The sequence below is a fragment of the Rutidosis leptorrhynchoides genome, chromosome 9 (genome assembly GCF_046630445.1).
Source record: "Rutidosis leptorrhynchoides isolate AG116_Rl617_1_P2 chromosome 9, CSIRO_AGI_Rlap_v1, whole genome shotgun sequence".
In the NCBI taxonomy this organism is placed as follows: Eukaryota; Viridiplantae; Streptophyta; class Magnoliopsida; order Asterales; family Asteraceae; genus Rutidosis; species Rutidosis leptorrhynchoides.
The window spans coordinates 120616525-120635266 of NC_092341.1; the positions used below are offsets into that span (position 1 = coordinate 120616525).

General features: G+C 37.2%; 1 protein-coding gene across 1 annotated transcript; it reads left to right on the forward strand.

Annotated features, from left to right (window-relative positions):
* Positions 1-438: 438 nt before the first annotated feature.
* On the forward strand, positions 439-6944 carry LOC139868356 (uncharacterized). Its single transcript, XM_071856689.1, has 4 exons — positions 439-532; positions 4464-4753; positions 4865-5017; positions 6933-6944. The coding sequence occupies exons 1-4, from the start codon at positions 439-441 to the stop codon at positions 6942-6944; spliced, it is 549 nt and encodes a 182-aa protein (XP_071712790.1).
* The last annotated feature ends 11798 nt before the right edge of the window (positions 6945-18742 follow it).

The following is an 18742-nucleotide window of genomic DNA, read 5'->3' on the forward strand; positions in this document are numbered from 1 at the left end:
TTCCTCGATTTGCGCTGTGGTGGGTTCTCCTCTCACCATCGATCTTCCAGACAAAAATTTTGACTTAAGTCAAAATCCATTAATCATCAATCAACAACACGGCATACGGTAAAAACATGGAAGCAACACTGTATATGGTAACCAAGCATGGCAAACTAGTAGCAGATAGCACAAAAACCAACATGTAATAAAGTAAACGCCGCACAATAATTTAAACAACAGCAATTCCATTCATAACAAGAAAATTTCATACAACGGCATGAGGTTCGTACAATACATGAATGAAAAACAGGATACTACAAAAGGAATACATGAAGAAATCTAATACAACAGTCCTAGGGTGAGGGTGGGTAAATGATGTCCATCAAGTGGGACATCTGGTCCTCGAGCTCAGTTACCCAAGCACGGAGGGCATGCACTTCCCTCGTCAGCTCCTTGATGGTGGGAGATGCTGGTGGGGTAGGCGGTGCAGGTGGTGTAGATGGTCCAGATGTAGCACTAGAAGTAGATGGCACAGTGCGGGCAACCTTACGTATGAATGGATTGACAGGATACGGTACAACCCGCTTACGGGCTGTGACCCTAACCAACTTTCCATGTGCGTTCACGAACGACTTACCTCCATTAACCCCTGGAATAACAGTACCATCATAATGGTACCGCTTCTTCGGCGGGGTAGAGGGTGGCTGCATGGGCTCCTCCTCGGGGTCCTCCTCAGAATCCTCCTTGGGATCCTCCTCGTTGGTTTCATCAGATGATGAACCATCTGAATCATCTGAAGGTAGTGCAGGTACATCACGGGCGGGAGAAAGCGTCTGGCCGGTGGTCATGAGTCGATATCTGCCAGGTGTAATCGGCACGACTCGTCCGTCAGCGGTGCGTCTAGCCCAATGTCCATGCTCATTACAGAAGGGACCGTCTCCGTTTCCCCCAAGGATCACAGTACCATCGGAATGATGCTGTGATCCCAGGAGTCTAGGGCTGGGTGGAGCTGGAATCTCCTTGGGATCCTCGTCTCCGTCTGAGATGTCCATCAGGTCAAGCGCATGTCTACTATCTCTAGAAGACGAATCGTCAGAGTCGCTAGAGGGTAGCGGTGAGTCAGCAACAATAGTAGGCGAGGTAGCAGACGTATCTGAGTCACTCTCAGAGTTAAAGGTCATGGGTGGCATGTCTGACATCTGAACAAGGAAAAATATCTTTTTCCATGTCAGTAAGACATATAGCAAGCACGAAATCCGGCATAGTAACTACGGCAGCCTAGATCGTCTACAGTAGTACATAGCATGGCAATATTAACAGTACTAAACAGAAATAACATGAAATCAAAAGCAGATAGTAGCATGCAGTAACTAGAATAAGCAGTAGCATACAACAAGTTCACATAGCAGTAAAAGTAAGCAGTAGCATGCAGCAGTTCCGCAGAAACAAGTAAACGAGCAAGTTGTAGATTAGCCCTATTAGTGAATCCTACTCGGCCTGGTCTAGACTCACTAATGAAACCTAATTCCCTACAACCAATGATCTGATACCAAATGTGACGCCCCGTACAAAATCAACGTATACGGATCATCAACAACGGGTCCATTACACGGTACAATACTACATGCAATTTTAAAACAAGTTTTGCATTCATGAAAGTATAACGTTTTACAAAAGATAACGTGACACAAAGGTCATTACAAAGCCATTATTCAAAATAACATAAGTTTTGAATGCAAGATAAAAGTTCCATGATTGAGACATCTCTAAGTAATGCAGCGGAAATCTAACACAGCGAGTCTGTAAAATCAAGTCTATAACACCAAGACAGCAAGTCTAATAGCGGAAGCAACAACATCTAAGCACCTGAGAAATACATGCTTAAAAAGTTAACACGAATGTTGGTGAGCTATAGTTTGTTTGTAATCACTAACGTAATGTAGACCATAAGATTTCGTATTCAAAACAGTATGAAAAGTATATGCTTAACCGTGGGCACCCGGTAACTAAACGTATTATTACCCCCTAAAAGTACACTTGGCAAGTGCGTCTATTTACGAAGTATTAAACACCCGTTAAATGCTAGTGCGACTAGTCCGAGTGGGGATGTCAAACCCTATGGATCCATATCTAAGATTCGCATTCACCGGTTCAAAAACCAATGACTAAATGTTACCGTGCTAAGGGGAATCTTTATGCTGTTATATAACCCACGCATATATAAAGTTTAAGTACTCGTGTCTAGTATGTAAAACATAAAAAGCGCATGTATTCTCAGTCCCAAAAATAGTAAAGTAAAAAGGGGAAGCTATAACTCACAGTGATAAATGCGGTAAAGTCGATATGAAAAGTATGCAAGTAGTAAGTCGGTCCGAAAGGTCTTCAACCTAAGTCAAAGGTTACTAAGTCAGTAAATTATCCCAAAAGGTTTAAAAGTAAGTAAGTAAAGTCCTAAGCATCATCTTCATCATCATCATTCATAAAAGACAAAGTAAGTTTTCATCAAGAATAGAGATCGAAACAAAAGGCTGACTTTGGACAGCTGCTACGACCTCTATACAAACCAAAAAGATGCGTGGTCAGTGGCCAAGGCTCTGTATGTGAGTCCTCTAACCGCTGTCCAATTTTCAGAACCTAACTCGATGTTGTTTGACCGTGGCGACAGTTCAAGCACGAGTAGGTCAGAATTTTCAGCACGTCGTTACAAGGGCATAGTGACTTTCGGAAGGCTATAAATCCTAAACCGTATATCGGATTTAGGAGATTCTTGAACGAAAAGTCATCTACTCGAAACGAACTATCTGATAATAAATTTTCCAGAAGTCCTAGGAGTTTGATCAGATCCAAAAAAACAGCAAACAAGTGCTCCAGTGGGTTTCTTGGTGCTTGATGCTCATCACGGTTCTCATCCTTGATGCGTGTAAGCTTCAAGTGTACAACTCTTTGATGTTGTAGCATCACTTTGACCAAGTTTCAATCATCAACACACAACTAAGAGCAAAAGCTAATATTCTACAAGATTTGAACATCAAGGTTGCCTCTTTATTGCATAAACACCATAAAGCTTCAACCTTTGTCCTCTTGACACAAGTTTTATGCATCTTCATCATATGAGATGATGAAGACTTGATCTTTATCATCACAACAATCACAAAAAGGTTCCAAGTAAGTGAGATCTACAATGATAACTTAGATCTCAAGTATTAAGAAAACCCTAAGCTAAAAAGCTTGAATCTTTACAAGATTAATGAGACCATAAGCTAGAAAGCTAAGATCTAGTAAAAGTAATGAGACCATAAGCTAAAAAGCTAAGATCTTGAACAAAATAATGAAACCCTAAGCTAGAAATCTTGGATCTTTAATATTCTTGAAGATCCTTAAAGCAAAAAGCTAGATATACAAGTTACATGAAGATCATAAACACAAGTTTTGATCTTTTTAACAAAATAAAGAGATCATAAGCTAGAAAACTTAGATCTAACAAAGTAAATGAAGATTCAAAGCTAGAAAGCTTGAATCTGTTATGTTCTTGAAGGATTCAAATCAAAGTTTGAATCTACAAGATATAACAAGATCAAGAAGCTAAAAAGCTTGATCTTATGATGATGATGATGATGTCGTGTACATGAAGAAGAGAAGGAGAAGAAGAAAATTTAAAACTTACACTTTTTAGAGTGAGAAAGACTAGAGAAAAAATTAGAGAGTAAGTGTGTGTAAAATGTGAATGAGATCAAGTGTGAAATAGGTGGAAATGGCTTGGTATTTATAGTGAGGATTGGTGGTGGCGACCGTGGGTATGGGTGGGGGGACAAGGGGGACACCTTTTTGCTTTTTGGTTAGTGGTGGTATAAAGGTGGTGCTTATGTTAGGATCCCATGCAACATGTATGGTAATGGTGAACAAAAATGCTAGTATGTTGGCTCTTATTAATGGGTATTTGTCTTTCATATTAGTGGGTCATTAACTTATTAAAATTGGGCTAATTAAATGGTCCATTAGCTAGAGTAGGGTGAGCTAAAGTCCAATAAGGTAGAAAGTCCAACAAGACTAACTAGTGAGCATAAGTAAATTACTAAGCATAATTAAGAAACTAATAACCCAAGTAATTGTCATTATAAAAATAAAAATTAGTATTACGTAGTCATAATATTCCAATTATGACCAAAGTCAAACGTGTATCAAAATACATAGCTCGTTCTAAACGTCAAGTGACACTAACGGTCATAAAAGCATTCGGGGATCAAGTTAAGTAACTACGTACTTAATGGCATGTTGTAAGGTATTAACGAAAGTAATTAACATGAATTAAGATCCCAGAACATAATATAGCTCAATACGCACAAATACGCAGATTCGTGAAAGTAACAAGCACAAAAGTAAGTCGAAAAAGTCGGGTCATTACACGTATCATCCTCAAACAGATGATCAAAGTGAACGTACTATTCAGACGTTATAGGATATGTTAAGCGCTTGTGTATTAGAGTATGGAGGATTGTGGGATTCTCATCTATCTTTGATTGAATTCGCTTACAACAACTCGTATCACTCTAGTATAGGCATGCCGCCCTATGAAATGTTCTATGGTCGTCGCTGTAGAATTCTGACTTGTTGGTTAGAAGCTGGAGAGAAACAGTTTGCGGGTCCAGATATTGTACAGTTAACTGCCGAGAAAGTAGCAATTGCACGCGAGAAATTCAAAGCCGCAAGAGATAGACAAAAGATGTACGCCGATCCGCGCAGACGGCTAGTTATTTTCACCGTAGGTGAGCAGGTATACTTGAAAGTATCGCCCTGGAAAGGAGTCATTCGTTTTGGTAAAAGGGGCAAATTAGCTCCGAGGTACATTAGGCCGTTTAGAATACAATAGGTGTTGAATGATCAGACAGTAGTATTAGATCTTCCTACTGAGTTAGCGGGTATTCATAACACATTTAATGTGTGTTATCTTCGTAAGTGCAAGGTAGAAGATGAAAGTCAGATTCTACCACTGCAAGATTTGAAAGTTGATATGAATAGGAAGTTAGTGGAAGAGCCCGTAAGAATTGTAGACAAGAAGATTACTAAGTTACGGAATAAGTATATATTGATGGTATTAGTTGAGTGGAAGCATAGCTTAGGTTTAAACCTAACATGGGAGATAGAAGAGTTGATGAGAACTCGTTACCCTCGTTTGTTTTACCTTGACCAGATTCCGAGGACGGAATCTCTTTTAAAGGGGTTAGATTTGTAACAACCTCACATTGGGCCTAGTGGTAATTGTCCTAAATGCCCTTGGGTGTTATTATATGTTATTTTAATAATTATATGTTTATAATTATTTAATTATATAGTTGAGACCAATTTGTGACAATGGTCACAGAACAGGTTTGTTTATTTAATTTGGACCTCGTTTGGATCACTTAATGTGGTGTTTCGTATTTTAGATAACTGGTAAATACCCGTGTGTATCACGGAAGAGATTTCCTTCCAATGAAGGAAACCCCTTTTAGTTAAAACCTCTACTTCTCCTTAAATTTCCATTTTTGGAAATAATAACACATACATACACAAACGCTCCCAAATCTCACAAACCCTAATCCCTAATCTTGTTCTTGATCTCTTTTTTAAACTGGAAATCATTCCTTGTGATTTCAGTAACATCATAAGGTATTTAACAAGCGATTTTATGTTCTAATTCGAGTTAAAATCCGTGATTTTCTTAGTTTTTATGTCAAAGTGGGTTTTGAATCAAAAAGTGATTTGAATGTGTTGTTTATGTCAAATTGATGTTAGAAAACATTTTCATATGAGTTATATATGTTTCCTAAGCGATTTGTAGTGTCAAAATAGTGCAAAAACGAGATTTGGGGTTAAAAATGACGAAAACAACGACCTGGTACTGATGAACAGCTCCCGTACGGTTGCAGGATGCATTCGTATGGTTACGGGGTGTATCCGGACCATTTCTGATGCAATCGGGCGGTTGCAGGTGTAACCGGGTGGTTGCAGGTGCAACCGGACGGTTGCAGGTGCTCCTGCGCGGTTGCAGTCTGGCAGCTTTTTGGAAAACTTGTTTTGGCCGTAACTTTAAACCGTAACTCCGTTTTTGATGAATAAACTACCGTTGGAAGTGTAATGAGATTTACTTTCTAATGGTGAAGTTTTGTAATACTGGATTAACTTTAATTTGGGTCAAAATGATGGGATAGCGCGTATGCCTCGTTCTACACGCGTGGGATAGTTGCAATTGGATGGGAAACCATGTAAACTTGTCATATATGGATATATTAGGCTATATGATGTTGTTTAGAGTATGAATTGATGATATTATTGGTTAGATATGTGCTAACTTGAGATATGATATTCTCAGGTAATAAGGGAACTGAGAAGGCTCAGTAAAATAAGACTTCTGAGTTCTTGCTGTTTATCAGGTGAGTGGGACTATCTTAACTGTTGTATGTATGTAGTAGTGGGTTATGCTACTGTTGTCCTGCCATGTTATACCTGATGAGTTAGCATACGATGTTTATGCTTATGTGATGATTATGTGCACTTGGGTGTTATCGGCTATGATGTCTAGTCGGTAATCAGCTTTAGGTATAAAGCTGAGCAAAAGGTCAACCTTACTGTCAGGTTGGGTTCAAGAGTTACTATTCGTGTAGTATAGTTTAAATGCCGCATCCCCTGCGTCCGGATTACTATGCGAGGGAGACAGTAACATGAACTTTCGGTAAACTCTAGCTCGATCAACTAGTAGTTAATGGCCCGTCCAAGCCGCCGAGCCTAGTGTTAGCATTCTGATTTACCTTGTTGATGCTATGTCATTATGCTTAGCTTGATGCTAGATACCTATGAATGTTAGGATAATTCCATTCACTTAGCTTTATGCTGACCCCCCACAGTGCCTCCCTTGCAGGTTAAGTTTGCATGCTATAGTTTTGGGAGTGGTTGTCTTTGGATATGTTTGACAGGCTACACTCTGATGTTTATATTTTGATACCTATATGTGTGTAAAAGCTTTTGGTTAATGTAACAGATGGATGACTATAATAACTATGATTAAGTTAATTATTACGTATGGTTTGTAAATATCAATATATTATGTTTCCGCTGTGATTTAAAAAAAATGTACGGTGTTACAAATAATTTGCGACTGGACGGGTGGTATGAACCAAGTTTCTTCTCGAGTTGCAGCAATTTTATTTCTTACTCGTACAGTGGGAGCGCGCGAGGGTGAGAAGATGGGGTTTGTGAAATTCATTGCTATGAGGAGGCCAGTGAACCAATGAGAAAGTGGAAAGTTAAAAAGTTAGTAGATTTCAAGGTTGTGATTACATTCTCACTGGAGCCTTGATGAAGAGTCTACGAGGGCGTCTGTTGGATTTTCTGATTGCTGGGAAGGAAAAGGATAGATAGACAGTGAAATCATGTACGAGGGCGATCATTGACATGTGTGTTCGGGATTGGACATGTCTTGAGTGATTGGTGAGGCGGTGTAGTCTCGTGAAGAATCCAATAATTGAAGAGTCGCATACTTCAATTGGTCTTCTGGTGTAAGAAGATGATCTTCGTGTTAGAAGATGGTGGCGATAGAAACCGAGTGGCCCAAGCTAGTAACTAAGAGATTGGATTATCGCTCAGCGGTATTTTTTGGTGTCGAAAGACTTCATTTGCTCGTTGGTTAACGAGTGAAATATGGCATGATTTGGATGTCTCATTCGGTGGTATCAAAAGGAGTTGTTAATCAGCTAATCTGGGGTTACTATGGGTGTTTAAACATAGTTGACAGGTGTGATAAATTTTCTGTTGAAGATCGATGTGGGGTTTGTTTAAAGTCTCCTTCAAGTGGAAGATTGTTAGATATGAAGAAGAAATTAACCAAATTTTATGGGACACTTGAGGTCACATTTGGTGACAAAGCATCACCATTGGTGACAATAAATACGTGAGCTAGTAGGTCATAACGTGACAATTTAGTTCGAAGGGTTGACAAACTGAAGGAACAACAAATGTCACGTTTGGGACATTTGCATCACCAAATGCGAGGTGACTCATGGCCTGGAACATTCTGGCTTGCCCAACAAGTTGTTTCTTTATTTGTTTTCTCCTATAAATATAACCCCTATGTAACCTATATTGTGTGCACAAAAATAATAAAGAAAAATCTCTGGTTTGCGCCCGTGGACTAAACCCTTCTATGTATTTGGAGTTGGGATATAACCATGTTAAATCCTTTTGTCGTTTTATGCTTCTATTAATCGTTCTTATGCTTTAATTATTCGTTTGTCATTTGTGGGTTTGGTGATTGGTTTAAATCACCTGTCTTGTTGGGTCCTAAATTCCTTACAGGGTTAAACCCTTAAACTTTGACTGCAGTTAGGGTAGGATGCCAACCACGATGGTTAAGCAAAACTGAGATACCAACTACGCAAAAAAAGAGTTTAGGTGTTATGATGCACATGTGAACAAACCACAGGTACCAGCGGCATAATTGTTTCTAAATTAAATCAATATCCCCACTTCAAAGATCCTTTACGGTTGTATTTCTATAACACACAAAGTAACTATATATATAACTATAACCATTTTACTTACATGCACCACAAATACATCCAAAGGCTGATATAAACATTTGTATACACGTATAGCGTCAGTAGATAATGACACAATTATATATAAAACCTCAAAAACATAAGCAACAAAGATACAAACAATTGTAAACATGGATAAAGGGTCTTACATCATCATTACATAAGGATATTAATACACACCCATTACGTTGTAATGGGTTTAAGTAACCAAAAGTATCAAAGTATCATTACATGTTCACAACTCCAAAATACATTAACTATAAGTTCAAAGTAACCAAAAGTTTCAAAGTAACCTGAATTTTAAGCTTGCAAATATCCACATTTCACAACTCAAAACACATTAGTCATGATCAGCTCTCTCTCTCTCCAGCAGATAACATATGCGGTGGTGGATCAAATGAATATCAATGCTTTTAAATCAGAAAGTGAAGAGCTTTACTCACCCAATGTAACTTGCTCGCTATGGCAATGACACGGGTATTTATAGAAGCTACACTGGGAATTGTTCCTGAATCGCTGCCACGTTCCACAAATTGTACCAGGAGGTATTTCTCAACAATTTCAAGCTTCTCAAATGCCCAAAGAAATTAGTTTTGTCCAACACTGGTGATATCAGCTAAAAAGTCACATTTTCACCTTGGTATTAAGGCCCAAAAACAATAAAGTTCCAAAATTTATTGCCAAAATACCCGCTTCATCGGTTAAAATTGAAGAACAAGTGATTACAAAGATGGTGCAAAAAGAATCAGGAGAATCAGAGCTAAAACGAAGATTCTAGAGCGAAAACAGTGTAAGAAAAGAAATTAAGTTATGATCCAGTGAATTCAGCAAACCAGGGCAGGCCAAACGGCTTGCCAAACCCCCTGACACTATGGTAAATGGCCTGCCATATGGGACAAGCAAACCGGTACAGCAAACAGGCAAGCCAGGTAAACGGCCCCTGCAAACGGCTTGCCAAATGGCCTGCCATCCGTTTGCAGGAAAATATCAAGTCTATTTAAAGGGTCTTTGTCATCTATTTTTACACACACTTCAATTCACTTCTTTCTCTCTCTTTCTACAATATTAGTCATACTTTCAAGGTCTTCGACTCCGTGCGAGAAATCTAGTACCCGGAGAAGAATGCCGAAGATTGTATTAGGAGCGGTCTGACGTTTGAAGTTGTCACTTTAGTATTCGGAACTCATTTAATCTACTGGTACTTCTATCCTTTGGTCATACCTTACCGCCCTATTATGCTCACGCTGCTCTTCATGATATTGGTTGAATTATTGCCTTTGTTGCTCATATTGGTCATCCCTGTGTTGATAACCTACCCTCATGTCATGAAAACCAGAAATAACTTCCTCCAACTCTTCTTCCCTCGACCTTTGTGTCCGCCTACGTCTTCGCCTTTGAAATTGTGGTAACTCATCTTCGGTTTGAGGTTCTTCCATGTGAACCTCTTCCTCCGCATCATCTCTTCCAACACCGCTACCACCCGCTTCATGATCATGGGCACGGGGTGGATTTTGAGCTCGTTGTGGATCTTGTAGTGGAACCATCCTAGGAATAAATGGAATGAGCCTATTGCGATTGTTGTACTGTAAGAACTCGGCATTGACATAATACTTATTCCCAAGGGATCCATTCTTTCCTAATTTTCTACTAACCGATCAAAATTAATGCCAAACAACCTCGCTATCCGTGTGATATAGTGACCACCTACAATAGGGTTCACTCCGCGTGTCCCTACCTCGTTAAGATATCTCACTATGGTGGTTGGAATATCAACTGGATTTCTATTGAAGATTTTGTCAATTATAAAAACGTCGAGCCGGGTTACCTTGTTATTCCCGTCCCTTCTTGCATTGAATGTGCAAGCTACCAACCTTTGTATCAATCTTTTATCCTTATGAGTGATTTGACTAAATTTGCTTCGGCTAGCGGAGAATTCGTCATTACTCATGTTGTCCCAAAATGGTCTTGGATCGTAGGTGGATTCATAATATTCGGCTTGTCGGAGATATTTATCTAATTGATCATCATCAAGTTCGTTATATATATCTAAAGCTCGAGCTAGATCGATTTGGCTCATCGATCGAGCCACGCCATCCAATCTAAATCTCATAAATTGTTGCCCTCTTGGATTTAGAATACATTCAAAGTTCAGAGTTGCAATGAATTCCTTGCACAATTCGGGGTAAATGATGTCATGGATCCGCATGACATTTTCCCATGCCCTAATTGTAATTTCCTGTCGTGATGAAAATCGGTGGTTCACCTCTAACATATGTGCAACTCTATCCTACTCTCTTGCTTCAACTAACGGCGCGGGATCAAAATATCAAGCACCTTCACATTTCTTTCTTATAACCCAAGCAAACTTGTCCTCATAACCAAACTATATGATCATTTTGATCCGGTGTGGGTGCTCGTTGTCCTCCTTGATGTGAACCTTCTTCTTGTTGAGGTGATTGTCTTGTTGACCTTGTCTACACATGAGAAACAACACCAAAACAAAAGGCGTATTGAAATATTACCTTGTTGGTGTGAGTTTAAGTCAGAACAAATGTTCAAAGATACATATAGCACATAGTTATGTTAATCCTTCAAGCAAATAAATCCTTTAAAGAGCAAAGATTATCATGACTATCATAGCTTTATAGAAACCAAATTTGAACATAATCATCAAGCATAATCTATCCCATCATGTTATTGTTACCCAAAATCTTATTATTAATATCACAATAAGCATAATTAAGTGGAAAAACTAGAACTTTTCATCATCATTATCAATTTATCATTCAATTCATACTAGCATTCCGAACATTTATACCCATCTTAAAGTAACATTAACTTATGAAGTTTCTATAATCTCTTCAAACAAATCAAAATCACTAGTTACAAACGAATCTCAACACATAAATAAGCTAAAACTTTGATTTAAATAGGACATAAACCCTAAAATTATTAGAACATCCTAAAAATAAAAGTTAATATGAATTCATGGCATAGTAGGCATATAAATCACTTAGAGCATGTTAACATTCATAAAAAATCATGAATTGAAGAAAACCCACATAAATTCTTTAAACAAATCGAAATTAAGAAAATGAAATCGATGTATTAAAAAGAATAAAATGTAGAAGAACATTAACATACTCTCTTCATCTTGAATTAGCTTGAGATTGGAAGAGATTTGATGAAGATTGGAAGTAATTAGGTTAGGGTTTGAATGGATTTTAAAATAGAGAGAAAAGGATTCAGAAAATTAGGGTGAAGAATGGAAGAAATCGGGTTTGGGTTATTTATGGTTGAGATTAAAACGTAGACCCCACAATAATTGAACCGAGAAGTAGCTGAAAAAGGAGGTGCGTGGAGCACACACTTAAGTGTGCGCGGCGCGCACAAGCGTGCACGGAGTTTTTCTTTTCAATTTCGCGGAGTGCACAAGGCATGAGCTTAGAAAGCCTTCTGATCAAAATTTTCTCGAGTTCATGGAATGCAGAGGTGTGCGTGGGGCGCACACATAAAGGTGCACGGCGTGCACCATGTTTTCTTCATTGTTTTTCGATTTTGATCAGTTTAGTTTTGGTTGGTAACGTTAAAGTAATCACAGAAATAGTTTAAAGAATATTAACATCACACGGAATCAATAAAAATCATGCAATCCTAATTCTAACATTTGTGAAGGTTTTAAAAGCGAGTCGCTTCACCCGACTCTCCCCCAAACTTAGGTAGCTTTGGGGTTGAAGACGAGGTTGACCTCATCCTCAATGTTCCTGGGTACATCAACATATAGTTTGACCCTGTGTCCATTTATCTTAAAAATGTCACCCTTTGCATTCTTTAATTCCACCGTTCCATATGGGAAAACCTTGTTAACAACAAATGGTCGGTGGTCCCATCCATCGGGACTTGAGTTTTCCAGGAAAAAGTTTAAATCGTGAGTTAAATAACAAAATACGATCACCCTCTTTAAAATCTTTTAAATTCTTAAGACGGTTATCGTGCCAAACTTTGGTCTTTTCCTTGTATATGAGTGAGTTTTCATAGGCGTTATGTCTCAACTCATCCAACTCATTAAGTTGGTTCAAACGAAGGTTTCCCGTTTCTTCAAGATCAAGATTACATGTCTTAAGAGCCCAATGTGATTTATGCTCTATCTCCAAAGGGAGATGACATGCCTTCCTATAGACTAGGCGGTAAGGTGTGGTTCCAATAGGTGTTTTGTAGGCGGTTCTAAACGCCCACAAAGCATCGTCAAGCTTCGTTGACCACACCTTAGGATTGGATCCAACCGTTTTCTCAAGGATCCTTTTTAGTGCCCGGTTAGTATTTTCAACTTGCCCACTTATTTGTAGGTGATAAGATGTAGAAATTTTATGGGTTACCCCATATCGTTTCAATACCTTTTCCAATTGGGTGTTGCAAAAATGGGTACCACGATCACTAATTAAAGCCTTCGGGGTACCAAACTGGGCAAAAAGCTCTTTAAGAAAAGTTACAACAACTCGTGCATCGTTTGTGGGGAGAGCCTTTGCCTCCGCCCATTTTGACACGTAGTCAACAGCAATGAGTATGTATTGGTTGGAATGAGACTTTGTGAAATGTCCCGTTCATATTGATTATAAACGTTCCATATTAATTGATTTCGTCGCGAAGTTTTGACCTCTATATGAGATGTTTTTCAAAGACTGCATTCAGTTTTAAAACAACCATAACTTTATTTTATCGATAAAGTTTTAAAAGCATTACGTAGATTATCAAATAATGATAATCTAAAATATATCGTTTACACACGACCATTACATAATGGTTTACAATAAGAATATATTACATCAAAAATAAGTTTCTTGAATGCAGTTTTTACATAATATCATACAAGCATGGACTCCAAATCTTGTCCTTATATTAGTATGCAACAGCGGAAGCTCTTAATAATCACCTGAGAATAAACATGCTTAAAACGTCAACAAAAATGTTGGTGAGTTATAGGTTTAACCTATATATTATCAAATCATAATAATAGACCACAAGATTTCATATTTCAATATACATCCCATACATAGAGATAAAAATCATTCATATGGTGAACACCTGGTAACCGACATTAACAAGATGCATATATAAGAATATCCCAATCATTCCGGGACACCCTTCGGATATGATATAAATTTCGAAGTACTAAAGCATCCGGTACTTTGGATGGGGTTTGTTAGGCCCAATAGATCTATCTTTAGGATTCGCATCAATTAGGGTGTCTATTCCCTAATTCTTAGATTACCAGACTTAATAAAAAGGGGCATATTCGATTTCGATAATTCAACCATAGAATGTAGTTTCACGTACTTGTGTCTATTTTGTAAATCATTTATAAAACCTGCATGTATTCTCATCCCAAAAATATTAGATTTTAAAAGTGGGACTATAACTCACTTTCACAGATTTTTACTTCGTCGGGAAGTAAGACTTGGCCACTGGTCGATTCACGAACCTATAACAAATATGTACATATATATTAAAGTATGTTCAAAATATATTTACAACATTTTTAATACGTTTTACTGTTTTAAGTTTATTAAGTCAGCTGTCCTTGTTAGTAACCTACAACTAGTTGTCCATAGTTAGATGTACATAAATAATTCGATATATATTATCTTGAATCAATCCACGACCCAGTGTATACACCTCTCAGGCTAGATCACAACTCAAACTATATATATTTTTGGAATCAACCTCAACCCTGTATAGCTAACTCTAACATTACTGCATATAGAGTGTCTATGGTTGTTCCAAATAATATATATAGATGGGTCGATATGATATGTCAAAACATTTGCATACGTGTCTACAGTATCCCAAGATTACATAATATATTAGAATACATGTATAATACAATATAAGTTAGCTAGGATATGATTAATATAGATTTGTTACCAATTTTCACGTAGCTACAACAAGCAAAAATAACCAATCTTGTTTTACCCATAACTTCTTCATTTTAAATCTGTTTTGAGTGAATCAAATTGTTATGGTTTCATATTGAACTTAAATTTATGAATCTATACAGAAAAAGTATAAGTTTATAGTCAGAATTACAGGTTACAAGTATTTTTTGTAAAGGTAGTCATTTCAGTCGAAATAACGACGTCTAGATGACCATTTTGGAAAACATACTTCCACTTTGATTTTAATCTTGATTTTTGGATATAGTTTCATGTTCATAAGAAAAATCATTTTCCTAGAAGAACAACTTTTAAATCAAAGTTTATCGTAGTTTTTAATTATCCAAACCAAAACAGCCATCGGTTCCACTACGACGGCGTATATCCGATTTTATGGTGTTCATCGTGTTTCCAGATTCTAAATCATTAAGTTAGCATATCATATGGATATAGAACATGTGTTTAGTTGATTTTAAAAGTCAAGTTATAAATATTAACTTTTGTTTGCGAACAAGTTTAGAATTAACTAAACTATGTTCTAGTGATTACAAGTTTAAACCTTCGAATAAGATAGCTTTATATGTATGAATCGAATGATGTTATGAACATCATTACTACCTCAAGTTTTCTGGATAAAACTACTGGAAATGAGAAAAATGGATCTAGCTTCAAAGGATCCTTGGATGGCTTGAAAGTTCTTGAAACAGAATCATGACACGAAAACAGTTCAAGTAAGATTTTCACTCGAAATAAGATTGTTATAGTTGTAGAAATTGAATCAAAGTTTGAATATGAATATTACCTTGAATTAGAAAGATAACCTACTGTAAATAACAAAGGTTCCTTGATCTTAGATGATTACTTGGAATGGATTTGAAAGCTTGGAAGTAGACTTGCAAACTTGGAAGTATTCTTGATTTTTATGAAACTATACTTATGGAATTTATGAAGAACACTTAGAACTTGAAGATAGAACTTGAGAGAGATCACTTAGATGAAGAAAATTGAAGAATGAAAGTGTTTGTAGGTGTTTTTGGTCGTTGGTATATGGATTAGATATAAAGGATGTGTAATTTTGTTTTCATGTAAATAAGTCATGAATGATTACTCATATTTTTGTAATTTTATGAGATATTTTATGCTAGTTGCCAAATGATAGTTCCCACATGTGTTAGGTGACTCATATGGGCTGCTAAGAGCTGATCATTGGAGTGTATATATCAATAGTACATACATCTAAAAGTTGTGTATTGTACGAGTACGAATACGGGTGCATACGAGTAGAATTGTTGATGAAACTGAACGAGGATGTAATTGTACGCATTTTTGTTAAGTAGAAGTATTTTGATATGTGTCTTGAAGTCTTTCAAAAGTGTAAGAATACATATCAATACACAACATGTATATACATTCTAATGGAGTCGTTAAGTCTTCGTTAGTCGTTACATGTAAGTGTTGTTTTGAAACCTTTAAGTTAACGATCTCAATTAATGTTGTTAACCCAATGTTTATTATATCAAATGAGATGTTAAATTATTATATTATCATGATATTATGATGTATGAATATATCTTAATATGATATATACATTAAAATATCGTTACAACGATAATCGTTACATATATCATTTCGAGTTTCTTAACTTAGTAATCTCATTTCTTATGTATATCACACATTGTTAATATACTTAGTGAGATACTTACTCATCATAATATTATGTCAACCATATATATATGTCTATATATATACCACAACATGTAGTTTTTACAATTTTGTAACGTTCGTGAATTGCCGGTCAACATGGGTGATTAATTATCTATATGAAAATTATTTCATTTAATCAAGTCTTAATAAGTTTGATTGCTTAACACGTTAGAAACATTTAGTCATGTAAATATCAATCTCAATTAATATATATAAACATGGAAAAGTTCGGGTCACTACAGTACCTACCCGTTAAATAAATTTCGTCCCGAAATTTTAAGCTGTTGAAGGTGTTGATGAATCTTCTGAAAATAGATGCGGGTATTTCTTCTTCATCTGATCTTCACGCTCCCAGGTGAACTCGGGTCCTCTACGAGCATTCCATCGAACCTTAACAATCGGTATCTTGTTTTGCTTAAGTCTCTTAACCTCACGATCCATTATTTCGACGGGTTCTTCAATGAATTGAAGTTTTTCATTGATTTGGATTTCGTCCAATGGAATAGTGAGATCTTCTTTAGAAAAACATTTCTTCAAATTCAAGACGTGGAAAGTGTTATGTACAGCTGCGAGTTGTTGAGGTAGCTCCAGTTGGTAAGCTACTGGTCCGACACGATCTATAATCTTGAATGGTCCAATGTACCTTGGATTTAGTTTTCCCCGTTTACCAAATCGAACAACGCCTTTCCAAAGTGAAACCTTAAGCATGATCATTTCTCCAATTTCAAACTCTATATCTTTTCTTTTACTGTTCGCGTAGCTCTTTTGTCAACTTTGGGCGGTTTTCAATCGTTGTTGAATTTGGATGATTTTCTCGGTAGTTTCTTGTATTATCTCTGGACCCGTAATCTGTCTATCCCCCACTTCATTCCAATAAATCGGAGACCTGCACTTTCTACCATAAAGTGCCTCAAACGGCACCATCTCAATACTAGAATGATAACTGTTGTTGTAGGAAAATTCTGCTAACGGTAGGTGTCGATCCCAACTATTTCCGAAATCAATAACACATGCTCGTAGCATGTCTTCAAGCGTTTGTATCGTCCTTTCGCTCTGCCCATCATTTTGTGGATGATAGGCAGTACTCATGTCTAGATGAGTTCCTAATGCTTGCTGTAATGTCTGCCAGAATCTTGAAATAAATCTGCCATCCCTATCAGAGATAATAGAGATTGGTATTCCATGTCTGGAGACGACTTCCTTCAAATACAGTCGTGCTAACTTCTCCATCTTGTCATCTTCTCTTATTGGCAGGAAGTGTGCTGATTTGGTGAGACAATCAACTATTACCCAAATAGTATCAAAACCACTTGCAGTCCTTGGTAATTTAGTGATGAAATCCATGGTAATGTTTTCCCATTTCCATTCCGGGATTTCGGGTTGTTGAAGTAGACCTGATGGTTTCTGATGCTCCGCTTTGACGTTAGATGTAACACCCGTTTTTCAGTTACACGTTATTTCGAGCGTCATTCGAAATACGAGGCATGTAAACGTATATTTGGATCCCAAATAAAATTAGAGTTGATGTTCTAAAACCTTACCATTGGATAGTAAATCTCATTACGTTTCCAACGATATTTGGTTCATCAAAAACGGAGCTACGGTTTGAAAGTTACGACCAAAACAAGTTCAGTTTAAGGCTCAGTTCATTGGGACTCCGTCCAGACTTTGGGACGCCATCCAAGAATGAAGGGTGGGACGCCATCCGGCCATTTTGGATGCCGTCCAAAGTGCCTGACAGGCCAGCAGCTGTATTTTAAAGGTTTTAAAAGAGGGTATTTGAGTCTTTTCACTTGGGGGTCGGTTTTGAGCCATTAAAACTGATCCACTCTCATTCTTATCCACATTTCACCTTCTCAAACACTCTCATCAAACCCTAGTGAGAGAGAGAGGTTCTAGCGAGAGAGAGTTGGGGATTTGGAGAAGAAGAAGTGTGATTCGGGTCGGGTCTCAAGAGTTAAAGTTGTTCACCTCGTTCACGGCTACGTGGTGGTAGTGTTGGTAAGCTCTAAATCCGAATTTCTTTGTTAAGATTATTGTTTGAGTTAAAGTTTGTGCTAGTTAGAGTTATAACCCATTTATTGTGAAGTTTGGGGGTTTTTGGAGAAGATTCATGTATGTAAACCCGAATTGGTGACTTAGGGTTTCAATTGATTGAATTGTTAGTTTGGACCTTGCATGTGTTAGTTAAACCTTAGAACACTTGTGTTGACTTGATTTTTGGGTGTAAACCCTAATCTAGGTCAAAATGGGTCGAATGGGTATTTTGGGTCAAGTAAGCTTGATTCGGTGTCAAACTAAGTTATGGGTCAAGATTTGATGAACCAAGTATATAAATGTTTGATTCAAGTGTTAAATGGTATTTTGGAAAGTTAGTCACTAGCCGTTAGTGATTAAAGATGTTTTTGGGACGTATGTCAAAATGGGTTGACTTAGATGGGTCAAATTTGGTAATGACTTTAATTTTGGATTAATTGGATGATAAGCAATTTTGGTTAAGACCTAGATTGGTTTAAATGGTGTCAAATATAATTTTAGTTAAATTGTACTTGTTGG

What these genes read in the sequence shown, in the direction of transcription:
- LOC139868356 (XM_071856689.1), top strand. Translation starts at nt 439, where the DNA reads ATGGTGGGAGATGCTGGTGGGGTAGGCGGTGCAGGTGGTGTAGATGGT. An exon ending in CACAGTGCGGGCAACCTTAC is followed by an intron (nt 533 to 4,463) that starts GTATGAATGGAT and finishes CTTGTGTATTAG; the next exon opens with AGTATGGAGGATTGTGGGAT. An exon ending in TTTTCACCGTAGGTGAGCAG is followed by an intron (nt 4,754 to 4,864) that starts GTATACTTGAAA and finishes TTGAATGATCAG; the next exon opens with ACAGTAGTATTAGATCTTCC.